The sequence below is a fragment of the Setaria viridis genome, chromosome 7, assembly GCF_005286985.2.
Source record: "Setaria viridis chromosome 7, Setaria_viridis_v4.0, whole genome shotgun sequence".
In the NCBI taxonomy this organism is placed as follows: Eukaryota; Viridiplantae; Streptophyta; class Magnoliopsida; order Poales; family Poaceae; genus Setaria; species Setaria viridis.
In genome coordinates, this window is record NC_048269.2 from 25484934 (window position 1) to 25498334 (window position 13401).

Consider the following 13401-nt stretch of genomic DNA (forward strand, 5'->3'; position numbering starts at 1 on the left):
CTTAGTATACTAACTATGTATCAAGGGAGGATGAAGTTTCTAACCTTTAGAACACTTGAATAAGTGAAATCCCCACGAAATGGTCAAAAATCCGGCAACACCTCCCCTATTTTGCATGAATGGATAAAGTCCAAGCTAAAGGAAATGGCTCGGGCAGGAGGAGGAAGACGCATGATTTATAGGAGGAAAGTTAGTACTGGTTGGGGCTCCTACTGTCAATGTTTTATAACCGGCAACCTACTGAGGGGTATTCCGAGTTAGTAGATTAGTTGGTGGGGATCGCCAGACTTGGGACGTGAAGGTAAAAGTGAGGACATAAGGCGTAGATTTATACAGGTTCATGCCACCAGAGTACTGTAATCCCTACGTCCTACTTGGGTGTTGTATATTGCGCCCTGCGTTTTAATTTTGTTTGGTGTTGATAATTTGATCCTCTATTTGGGTGTTGTTTGGTGTTGAGGATTTAGTCCTCTATTATGGTTCTAATAGGTCTTGACTTACCGATCCAGGGACCCCTACCCTCCTTTATATACTCCAGAGGTGGAATTACTAGTCGGTTTTCTTACCCTCCTTTATATACTCCAGAGGTGGAATTACTAGTCGGTTTATATACTCCAGAGGTGGAATTACTAGTCGGTTTTCTTACCCTCCTTTATATACTCCAGAGGTGGAATTACTAGTCGTTTTTCTTTATATACTTCAGGAGGCGGGTCTTTATATACTTCAGGAGGTGGGATTTCTAGTTGGTTACAAGGTACGAGTCCTAGTAGGATTATAGGGGAATCCTAACAGAAGTCTATCTTCTTCCTTCCTCCTTGCACGTACTAAGGATCTATCCCCGACGACCGACGATCCTCAGGCACACTAGTACCGGTGGAGGCTCCACTCGATACTAGTAGAAGCTCCATCCGATACTAATAGGTAAACTCCACCCGATATTAATAGGTAATCTTTAGTACCGGTTGAAGCTCACAACCGATGTTAAAGGAGTCACGAGGAACCACCCAATACTAATGGATGACCTTTAGTACCGGTTGAAACCCCAAACCGATACTAAAAGAGATACTAGCCGTCAGACCTAGTACCAAGTAAAAAAAATAACCTTACCAACTGGTACTAAGGACCAACTGGGTACTACCTGATACAGGTCAAAAACTAATAAAAACTAACCTGTACTGGAGGAGATACTAGAGGATAGGACCCATGCCCAGTTTCCCGTAGTATGGCCTCACTTTCTGTGCCTCACGTGCATGGCAGCCATGTCTAAAGCAGGCACGCGTACCGTTCTAACAGCATCAGATGTTCTGACGCAATCATGCATGTAACCAAAGTCACCAGTAGAATAGGATCGATGGAACCTCGCAGCAACATCTTGGTGCATCGTCCAAATATCACAGCATTAGTTGCTGCATGCTATTATCTTCATCAGATGCACAGGCACAAGAACATTTAACCTGCTTATGCATCAGCATTTAACCTCGCTCGTGTGATCGATCTCTAGAGCGAGGTGAAGGCGCAGCTGCCGGTGTGGTCGCCGGCGCCGTCGGCGTCGTCGCTGCAGGGGGTGTGGGTGTGGCGGCCCTCGTAGGTGGTGATCACCATGCGGCAGTCCTCCGACAGCCGCTCCACCCGCTTCTTCACGCGGCAGTTGCTGTGGGTGCACCGGTAGTAGCTCCTGCGCGCATTCAAATAACATAAAGGGTTCGTCAGCGAACTGAGATCACAAATTATGGATGTTTATCAAAATTTTGATCTAAAAGTAGCACATGTATATATATTGTATGAAAAATTAGATGAAGAGAACTTGAGGCCTTTCAGCATGCATATATATACAAAGCATATTGTCAAACTGTTATAAGCCTTTTTTGTTCGAATTTAGTGCCAGCCTCTTAGTAAATCCAAAATTCGCGCATGCAGCTGGTATGGAAACGGCTGAGATATATCTTGTTCACCCGTTACCAGTTTACCACCAAAAATATGTTCGCTAGCATAATTCACCATGTCCGGGGCATAATGGAAAACAATGCTAAGTGGTCAGTTTGAGACCCACATGTGCTTTGGTCCTCAATCATATGCATGAAGAACTCTGAAAATTAAGTTTAATTCTTTCCGCGTGATAAATTTCCAAACCAGATCGAATCTATTTGCCAGGGAGCTCCAATGTGTATACTAGCCCATGAGCAGTTTCACTGACTTTTGATCGCCGTTGTAGAAACTGACTTTTTGATCGCCGTTGTAGATGCGCAGGAATTTTGGACTATTCTGGCATTATTCAAAAGCATTCTCAACACATAGACAAAACATGAACAGGCCGGCAAAAGAAAACACTAGCTTACGAATGAGATAAGTAGCCGGCCTGAACCAAATTTCAAAGATGCTACGGGCCAACGATCATATGGACAGGCCGGCTTGCCTTTCCTACGGCGCATTGAGAGTGTCTGAGAAGAAACATCCTTCTGTGAAAATGTGGGCACCATTTGGCATTTGCCCCAGCGCATCCATACGCACTGCTTCATGTGCATGCGTGTGTCCTATTGTTGCAGATCATGAATGATGATGGGTTTTACTAGAGCATGTCGTGGATGATGCATGATCAGAACTTAGACCTAGCAGGTGGAAAAGATCTCTTTACACATTCTTGAAACTGATATTAATTTGAGACTCCAGCAACATGCGTCAATCGTTTCAATTTGTAGTATTGCATGGCCTGACTCTTGTTTTCTTTTCGAAATAGGTTCCGTAGTGTGACTTGCAGCAACATCTTTTTTCTGATATGTGCTTAGGCGAAATGAATTAATGAAAAACACTTATCTAACCAATATAGCATAGCTGCCTTTACCTGTATGCACCAAGTGTCCCAATGTCATAGTACAAATAAAAGATGATCAAATCTCTAGGCGTAAAGTTATTTAATTATCATAGACCGATGGCAACTTTATCTGAAATATTCATGTTAATATGTTGCACGTGTCACTTAAAAACTTCTAAACTATTTTTTTCTCATGCAAATACACATTCAAAAAAGCAAGCCGTGAAGCACACCTAAAATACACCAGATTGGATGATCGTCTTCAAGCAGTATATATTCCTTATGATGGTGTCATAATTTTATTAGCAGCCCTCCCACTAAGAAGCTAGGAGCTAATGGACAATAGATCATCACTGCCATGTTCACCGAAGCACAAGGCAGAGAAAATCCACACGATCACTCTCAGTAATCTGCAGTCTAAGGCTTTCTGATCTATTTCTCTTTTGTTTCTTTTCTTTTTTGAGTCTCTAAAATATGAAATGCAAGACATTATTTCCATATGGAATTATAAAATTATTTACAATAATAAATCAAGCAATAAATTTTCATATGGCCAATCTTAAAATTGTAAATATGTTGTATGGTCATATTTAGAAATTTGATTCATAAAATGGATCTCAAGCCAAGTCTTTGGTTCATTTTATTCCAATCTTCATTGTTTCACTGATACCAAAAATTGTGAAAATATCACTGATATAATGAGAGAACTCAACTAGCAGACAGTAATCCACCGAAAAATGCTGACTCCGCAACCTACTATGACATACTAATTAGTTCACTCGTATGGTCGGTATCATGTACTAGTTCAGGAGTATGATTCATTCATTGTTTCGCAAGCAAGCATATGGTTTCTCTTTTTTTTTTCAGGTAAAGCAAGTATATGATTTCTGACATCTAAAAACAAGATCAGGCATGAGGTGGAAGAGCACCCTCACGCTCCTGAACTAGAGTTTAGATTGCTTGCGTGGAAAGCGATAGATTTAGTAAATCGACATGAATTTTGTGGAGAACATCTCACTTTTTCCATAGCACCGCCACCGGCGGTAAACATTCACGCTCCAAACCCAAACATGGCATTAGGGTTAGCATTCATTTCCGCCATTGTGTATATGAATGCATCACGAGATATGGAGTACTACCTTGGATGGAGGCTGTTCTTGACAACCTTCTGGCCGTACTTCCTCCACTTGTAGCCGTCGTCCAGCACATCCACGTCGCTCCTGGTCTGGAAGCAGAACCTCGGCTCCCTCATCTTCCTCCTCACCTTCATCCGCCCTTTCTCCCCCGCCGCCGCCGCCGAGCCCTTCCACCTGCTCATCACCCCATCATATAAGCGATCCCAATCAGTTCAGCGCGTGCGAAATCTCCACCGCCCCGGGGACCAAGAAACCCTAACGGGATGGTCAACCACATAAAAGTACTACTCGCAGATGCAATCAATCATACGTACCATGAACTTGACCCGTGCAAATTGGTGGCGGTGGTGGTGCTAGCGATCTCGCCGGCGGCTTTCGCCGCTGAGGTGCCCGCCGCCTGCGAAAACCAAGATTACAAGGATCAAAGGACAACCCATCATTTAATCAACAGGGCGCACGCGCGTCGCATCACTCACCTCGCCGGCGTCCAGCACCACGAAACTAGCGGGCTTCTCGCCGGCGCCGGCGCCAGAGCTGCAGAACGGGATCCCAGGAAGAAGCAGCGGGTAGAGGCCGCCGTGGTGGTGGTCGTCCGAAGAGAGCATCACACCATGGGTCCCGCCCTGCTCCTGGAACAACGGCATCTGCAGAAGCTTGTGCTGGTTCGGCAGCGGAGCAAGAGGAGAAGGGGGAGGGACGGCGCGTGGGCTGAAGAGGCTAGGAAGGCAGGTCTCGAACTGGCTGCTCCCCTCCATGCACGCATATAACAAGATCTATCGACCATGCAGGCGTGGTGTGGTGGGCTGCTGGTGGTGGTGGTGATCAATGGGATCCATGGATCAGAGTGGTCTTGGGGGCATGAGTGAGTGAGATGCCGAGGAAGATTTCTGTCTTTTAGGTTAAAAAAGAAGTGGTGGACAAGCTTGGTAGCCCAGCTGGGAGCTAGGTCCGGACAGGACAGCCCCTTTAAAGAGCCTTTTGCTCAAATGGTGGTGTGATGGCAGTACCTGTTCCTGTAGCGGTGTTGTACGCGCTAGGCTACTGCAGTAGTGCTTGCATGCAGATTCATCATATCTATCTAGCACTTGCTTTTTAGGCTAGGCTTCTACCCTTTGATGTCACATACTCTACAAACTAACGTGTTCTTATTGTTCGTTTTTTTCTAACCCCCATCATATTTCTTGACCATCCACAATCATCCCTCAGATATTCCCATTTCCCAATATCTTTACATCTATTAACCCCTTGATCTACTTCCTCCAATCGCAAATATAGCTAGGTCTATTTAGGTTTGTCCTATATTGAACTTTTTTAACTTTGTTTATCGATATCTAAAACTTTATATAGGTTGATAATGCAAGATTATTGACATTGACAGATTTATTGTGAATGATATGCTTTCACGATACATAACATTTTTCATTTAAGATAATATATCTTTAGTCAAACTTCAGAGAAGTTTGATATAGGACAAACCAAAATGGATATATGTTCCTGATAAAAGAAAGTAGTTGCTAACACAGCCACTTGCATTATTTGGTCCCATTTGGTAGAGTTCCGACTCCTCCCAAAACGGCTTCAGCTCAAGCTTCTTTGATGGAGTGGCTTCTCTAGTGGAGTTGAAGTCATTTTGCAAAATATTTGGTAAAATGGCTTCTCAATAGTAGTATGGGTAATTTTATGATCACTTAATGCTTGGAGAGAGAGGAGAAGCCGGAGAAGCCACTATTTTTGGCTCCTTCTCTCTAGTGTAAGCCGTTTTGCGGCTTCTCCCCGGCTTAGATGGTGGAGCTGTTTTGAAATTGCCTCTTTGGTATGACTTCACCAAAAATCGGTGGAGAAACAATTTGATAAGCCCTACCAAAAGAGACCTAGATCCCTGGCTCCAAATGCCCCTCATTCAGGTGGCCAGGGCAATGAGAAAGGTATAGGTGAATTTGGACCCTAAGGCAACTAATCTATGACCGTCCTTTTTCTATAATACTTTGTTTGCAGTTATAAAATAGCGCTTTATAATACAAATCCAACTATATCGATCGATTTCTGTAACTCATATTTCATCTTTCAGATGCAATGGGGTAACCTTAAGCTCTTAGACGTTTTGATTCTGGTATGTGTGCTCCCTAAGTTTAATTAGTTCTGACCTTATAATAGTGCAGTATGTTCTTTCGAGTTATCTGTTTAATTATTTGATATGAGCTGGACTCCTAGAAACACATAGTTAAATTGAATGAAGTATGCTACTATTTTTCATCATAACCGCCACTCAAACTATTGCAAGAACACCTTGCATTGCTTGGTGGTAAAAAAAAAAAGCATTCGCACCACGGCTTTAAATTTAGTGCTGTTTTTCAACAGAACTTTCCCCCTACTTTTGAGAAAAAAATCATGAGGAGCATGCCTTTTTTGACTGGAAGTGAGGAGCATATGCTACTGGAGCGCTCGATAGGGGTACAAGAATGCAGTGATTGTACCTTTTGTTCCCTGCAATTGCTCAATAATTGTGGGGCACTCCACCGAAAAAAAGCTTGGGCACACTCGATCGATGGAAAGAGAAACTCCGCCGGACCCTTTAAACAGTCCCATATTCCAAGTTTAGATATTCCAAATTTAAAGTTAAGTTAAAAAACGCAGCTAGACTCTCTACTTATATCCTTATTTAAGCTTCACCCTCCATTCCTAGAAAGTTTATAAGAAGCTCTCTATTCATAGGAGTTGTTACTAGGTTGGAAGTATTTTTGTGACCTCAAAAAATAGAGAATCTCCATTTACCCTTTGGAGCTTTGATTGAAGGGCTAAGCCTATATCACATATGCAGCCACTCGATCCACTCTTTTCTCTCGAAACACCTCCATGATATCTACCGATAGTAGCTAGCTACCTGCACGTGTACACACACATGATACATGTGTGGATGCAAATGCTATCTCATTGTCATTGAGAACACAATGGCCTGGTTTGGTTCCATTTGCTTATATTTAAGCAAGTGTCACATCAATGTTTAGATACAGGAGTATTAAACGTAGACTATTTACAAAATCCATTACATAAGTGGAGGCTAAACGGCGAGACGAATCTATTAAACCTAATTAGTTCATGATTTGATAATATGTTGCTACAGTAAACATTTGCTAATGATGGATTAATTAGGCTTAATAGGTTCATCTCGCTGTTTAGCCTCCACTTATGTAATGGATTTTGTAAATAGCCTACGTTTAATACTCCTAATTAGTATCTAAACATTGATGTGATACTTACTTAAAAATAAGCAAAGGAACCAAACGCCTCCAGTATAATGCAATGCAAGAAGCATGATGAATACGTACACAAATGAAGCATCTACGACGTGCATGCTTTGTAGACACAGTACCATTGGTACAGCTGACACAACGGCCCAGTTACTATTTGTAATGGAATCTTTGCTGTTCAGGCGAGAAAAACAACACGGGCACACAGTGACACAGACATGGCCATCTTCGACGCTGCACAGGAGAGGAACCGGGCCGTGTGTGCAGCTTGCGTTCGTGCCAATCATATGTCTGAAGTGGCAAGTGGGGCGTGGTCATGCACATATGGTCACGCCCATGATACACCGATTGAAAAAACTAGGGTTCTTCTCATGTTGGGCAGGTGGTGGGCCTAATACGCCATTACCAAGAGCAGCCATGCATGACCAACCAGCTGATCCACAGATCGCAGGCTCGCCGCAGCGCGCGCGCACGCAGCATGCAGTTGCAGCTAGCGGCAAGCACTCACGCTGGTGACCCGGTGTTTTAATTTCCGGAGATTAGGATCTCAGCCGCTGAAGCAAGCTGCAGCCTGCAGGGGATGAGAGGGTGTTATCATTGCAGCTGCTGCAAAAGGCCTCTTCCTACCATCAGCCATGCCTCCCTCGGTCCCTCCCCATTTGGGCCACTCGTTTGTGCTTGGGTTGTGCATGCCCAGCCGGACAGCCCTCTTGTCTCACTGTCTGTCCTTTTGCCTTGCCTCATCTCGATCTCTTCCTCCCCAAATCCGATGAAAGTTTTTTACAGGATTGCGTTGTGATCACAACTGGACTACTCAATTCCGTAGATCCTCAGATCCAAGTGCAGTGATGCGCGGACAGGTGATGAAATCAGTCAGACAGGAAGCAATGCTTGTGAAGTGGAGTGGCGGCGCTGTAGGTTGTACAGCACAACGCAGCTCCGTTGCCATCTGTTATTGCATGGCACGTTCGTCATCCTGGAAAATCTAGAAAGGACTACACCAGAGGCGAAGTGAAACGGGCAGTGTACGTGCTGGGTGTCTACCGCTACAGAAACAGCCTAGTACTCTGTAAAGTTTGTGCAGCAAGAAGTCAGGGATATGCATGGGCATGGGCAGCGGCAAGTAGCAGTACTTGTTCTACTAGTAGTAGCAAAATAGCAAAGCAGTAGGTGACAGGCCAACCAAGGCAGCTTGCTAGCCTAGGTGGCTAGCGGATATAGCATGCAGCGTCGTTGCGTGCAACGAGCAGTTGTTTTCTCTATTCCTAATGCCTAAAGTTTGGATGTGCAAAATTACTGTTGTAGCATTGTAGTACACTGTAGCGTTTCGTTTATATTTGTGAATTATTATCCAAATATTGACTAATTAGACTCAAAAGATTCGTCTCGCAAAGTACAACAAACTGTGCAATTAGTTTTTGATTTCGTCTACATTTATTACTCCATGCATGTACCACAGGTTTGATGTAATGGGAATTTTTTTTTCATAGTGTCAAAATTGGGAGTTTTGGAACTTTAGTACTGATATCGGATGTTTAATACTAATTAGGAGTATTAAATATAGTCTAATTACAAAACTACTTGCATAGATGGAGTCTAATTCGCGAGGCGAATCTATTAAACCTAATTAGTCCATGATTTGACAATGTGGTGCTACAGTAACCATTTGCTAATGATGGATTAATTAGGCTTAATAGATTCGTCTCGCGAATTAGTATAGGAGTTCTGCAGTTAGTTTTATGATTAACTCATGTTTAATCTTCGTTGAATATCCGATGTGACCCTTAGCCCTTAGCCACACTTTTCATCCATCTGGCCGGGCCTAGCCGCCTAGTCGTCGTTGCGTTCAGAGTCATGGTCATCTTACCCTCCTGGCGGCAAAATGGCCATCATTGCTCAGATAGACACGGCACCGGTGCCGTTTGCCCCGGAGGAGGGCACCAAAGGACTTGCATATGATCCACGCCATGCATGTCTGCCTGCCCCCCGTAGATAAGCCGGTCCTACACAAGAAAAGAAGGACGTGTGCAGAAAAGTTGCTTGGAGTTGCCACTACCCCTCTTCTTTTTGTTTATATAAGTTTGTTTCGTTATGATAAAACTTAAATAAAAATATTCTATTAATACATAATTTTGTTGTACGAACTTGATGTCCTTACATTCGTTTTTATTGTAATAAAATAATTGCTGATCAAAGCTTTGTCATACATCTTAGAAAGACAGAAAATACTACATGTATAATCACTTTAGTAAAAAGTAAAATTTAAATATTTAAATCAATTGTGTAGACTGTTATAAATGTCATGCTTCAATCGTACTCAAACGGGTTGTATGTCAAACATTTATGTTCTAAGAAAGAGACATGAGCTCTACCCAAATTGAACCTCTCAGTGGTTGCAACGCCGCGCCATGGGACAAGACCACCTAATTCTTGGGTGAAAATCCTTGTTCATTTCTGAAAATTATAGATGAAGCAAATGGTTGCTGGATGGTTTGGCTTGTTGGTTTTCAAATGGTTAATTTTCCTTAGATGCTTAGTGTTAAGTATTTTTTTTAAAAAATTTCTAGTTCATGCAATTTTGCTCTTCAGGGTAGGTTTGTGGGTTGCATCTTTGTGTTGTAAAACAAGTATTTGTTCTTAATGAAATGTTTATTTGGACAATTTCTCAGAGGAAAAAAAGCATTATCAAAAGGGGCTAACTGTCATATGCCGCCCTATCAAGGGAACGTACGGTCTTTGCTTTAGTTTCTCCATTATCGGGTGCTACGATCGTCGTCTCGCCTGATGCTGATGGCCTGATGCGCACGATAACCTCTGACCGGAATCATGAGCCATTCGAATACCTCCAAATCGATTTTCCAGGTTCCACCGCTCGTTTGTTCACACTCTCGACCGGCCTAGAGGTCAGACTATCATGACGCGCCCCCATCTCATCCACCTGACCATCTCTCTCTCTTATGATGGTGATTTGGCCCTTTGGCTCCTTGCCGGCTCCCTTTTCTCACCACCGTGCAGTGGCATCGCCTGGGACTGGAGAACGAGCTCAGACGTGCGTTCAGCGTTCGAGTCTCGGCCCACGAAATGGTTGCTCCTCCGGTCCTCCCACCTAGCTCGATCGAGCAAACCGCTAGATTGTCTGCTGTCATCGTCCCTACGGTTCGCATTTTGCGACCGCAGCAAGAGACCGGGGCGATTGCCTCCCATCTCACCTGTTCAGTTCTCCTTGGAACGGGATAGCGACCGATCCGTGCAGTGCCGCCGTGCACGCAGCACGCACAGGTGGTGGCCTTCTCTGTACAGTACTACGGCGATGTGGGCGCCGCGGTCGCAGGCTTTCGGCGCCCCCACCACCACGGTCGCGGCCTGGCAGGAACAGCATCATTTTCACCCGCACGCACACCACAAGTACTGCGTTTGCCGCCCGCTTCCCCCCGACACGCGCCCACGGCAAACGCGGCCTGCCCCGTCCTGACGTGCGCGCGCGCGCCCCCTCTCGCTCCTCGCTGGGCACCGCCACCGCGACGGCACGCGCCGGCCGGCCGGCCGGTCGCTCCCGCCGCATTGTCAAATCAGGCGGGGCGCGCGAGAGGCTCATGCGCCCGTGCCCACGCGTGCCGCCATGCAGCCCGCGGCCGGCCAGCTCCAAACGCCCGCCGCCCTCCGGTCGCGCGGCATCACTGCATTAGCGTGTGGCTCGGGGTCGGGGGATTCTTCTTGTTGTGTCCAAGCCGTCGCGGGGTCACAGAAAAGGCTTCCAGTTCCAGACGTCGCTGTCCATCCCATCGACGCAAGTACGATACGCCTATAATAATACTATATTGGCCTAGGTTTATTCCATTTGTGACACGATCATAGGTAGGTAGCGGTAGGCCGTAGGTGTTTGATCCGCTTCGTACTCACACCGCGTGTACCCCCGAGGCAAGAGCCTGAGCCCTGCTGGCCTGCTCGGTGCTCGCAGGCTGCACTGCACGCATCGGGAAGAGAAAGAAAGAGGGGCTCACAGTCTCGTACTGTCGTACAGGCCAGGATGACGGAAGAAAATCCAGCACCCTAGATTTCTCATCATGGTATGCCACTCGTGCCAGTGCTAGCGCACATGTACTTAGGGCATGCAGTAGGCTCCTCCCTTCGAGCCTAACCTAACGAAACTCCATTCGTCAGGGTCTCCGGTTAAACTCTATATTTAGCTTTATGATCAGTAACAAAAAATATATCTTAAATTGATAACCCAGTGTTAATATTACTTAAATTCGTTATTGAACATACTGTGCAGCTATTTTGAAAAATTGCCGAGCTGCCTCGTAGCCTACCTTTGGTAGCGGCGGGCACAGTGCGACGGGGAGCGTGACATCTAATCTGATCGCCGCCTGTCTGTCATCAGCTGGACTCGAGATGGCCCTTCTGATGTGATCGCAGGATCCCATCCGATCTTTGATGCCTGGACGCCGGGATCGAGCCCCAATCCCCATCCGCTGATGTGAGTATTTTATCCATTCTCCCTTCGCATTGTCGCCTCCTCACTGGCAAGGTGCGCTTTGTCATTGCCCCGAAAGCAAGCGAAGATCAGGCCAGCGTATACTGATTGATCCCTCTGATGAGACGGCTCCGACTGGACGAGAGTAGTTTACCTAGCCCACTGAGAGTTCTGATTAAAGAGATGGAAGCTCAAGCGTCGAGCTCCTTGGACGCATGCTTGCTGTGGCTGGAAAGGAGAACGGAAGAGTTGAGAGCTAGAAATTCTGGAATCCTTAACAAGGTTGCGCTGCAGTCCCCTTCTCTGTGTTTTCTCTTCTGACGAGAGGACTGCAGTTCCAAAAAGTTGGTCCGATCACAACAAGCCGATCGAGTGATCAGGACCGACCCAATAAGGCTATTGGGCCGAAATCAACAAGGCATGTACGGGTACGTTTTGGGCTCCATCCAAGATACCCAACCCAACTCAACTGACTATTGGAATTTTTATATTTTTATATTTTAGTATTTTGCAAAAATATATGGCTAAATAAAAAAATTGCAAATTATATACCTATACCGCCTTTTGAAACAGCGGAAGGTGTACTTGTAGCAAGCTACCGCCAGTTGAACCGGCGGTAAGCCCCCTCCTCTAGCAGTACACATTCAAAAAATTATAACTAATTCATATGAACTTGGATAGAGATAAAATTTTATATGATAATTGTAGATCTCGACGAGATCTACAACTTTGTATTTCAAACTTTTTTCATTTGATATCATCTTGGTGCTCAAATAATCGACACACACATTTCAGATCTAAAATTTAATTTTAGATCTGAAACTTGTGTCGATTATTTGAGCACAAAGATGATACCAAATGAAAAAAGTTTGAACTATAAAGTTGTAAATCTCATTGAGAGCTATAATTTTTATATAAAACTTATCTCTATCCGAGTTCATATGAATTAGTTATGATTTTTTTAAATGTGTGCTGCCCAGTTTCAGATCTAAAATTTGAATTTTAGATCTGAAACTTGTGTCGATTATTTGAACACCAAGATGACACCAAATGAAAAAAGTTTGAATGAAAAAGTTTATCTCAATCTGAGTTCATATGAATTAGTTATTATTTTTTGAAAGTGTACTGTCCAGAGGAGGGAACTTACTGCCGGTTCAACCGACGGTAGCTTGCTTATAGATTTGCAATTTTTTTGTTAGGCCATATATTTTTGCAAAATACTAAAATAAAAAAAATATGAAAATAAAAAAAATCTGACTATTGGGTCAGGAACACTCTTAGCTCGGCCTTTTTCAAGAAAGCAACCAGATTGCAACGAAACCATCTCAGACAAACTTTACACGATTCTCTCTTGTTTACAGAATTACAGCTGCGAATTGACATTCTAGTCACAAGTTGTTAGCGGAGAGTTAGGATGAGAGCCCCCCACCCTCCTCTGCCACCCCGCTGCCTGCCGGCGGCGGCGGCAGCCCCTACCTACCTCCGCAGACCTTCTCCTGAAAAACAAACCCCCCAGTCGCTACGCCCCCCATCCTCAGCCATCCCGCATTCAAAAAGCACCTCGGAAAAGTTCTTCAGTATCTCCCCACCACCACCTCCCCGGGGAGGCTGGCCGTCGCTGCTCGACGAAGATTGGGTACCGGAATCGCCAGATCTGCAGGCCAATTCGCCAGATCTGTGGCTCCCTTTGCAAGATCTGAGGCCTGCCAGCCTGAATCCCCCTCTGGCCAAACG

At 44.9% G+C, this 13401-nt stretch overlaps 1 protein-coding gene across 1 annotated transcript; it reads right to left on the minus strand.

The window, feature by feature from the left end:
- Positions 1-1316: 1316 nt before the first annotated feature.
- On the minus strand, positions 1317-4889 carry LOC117862556 (uncharacterized). Its single transcript, XM_034746049.2, has 4 exons — positions 4422-4889; positions 4260-4342; positions 3949-4119; positions 1317-1675 (listed from the first exon to the last, which is right to left on the minus strand). Exons 1-4 carry the CDS (start codon positions 4698-4700, stop codon positions 1498-1500), a joined length of 711 nt encoding a protein of 236 aa, XP_034601940.1. The 5' UTR covers positions 4701-4889; the 3' UTR covers positions 1317-1497.
- Positions 4890-13401: the final 8512 nt, after the last annotated feature.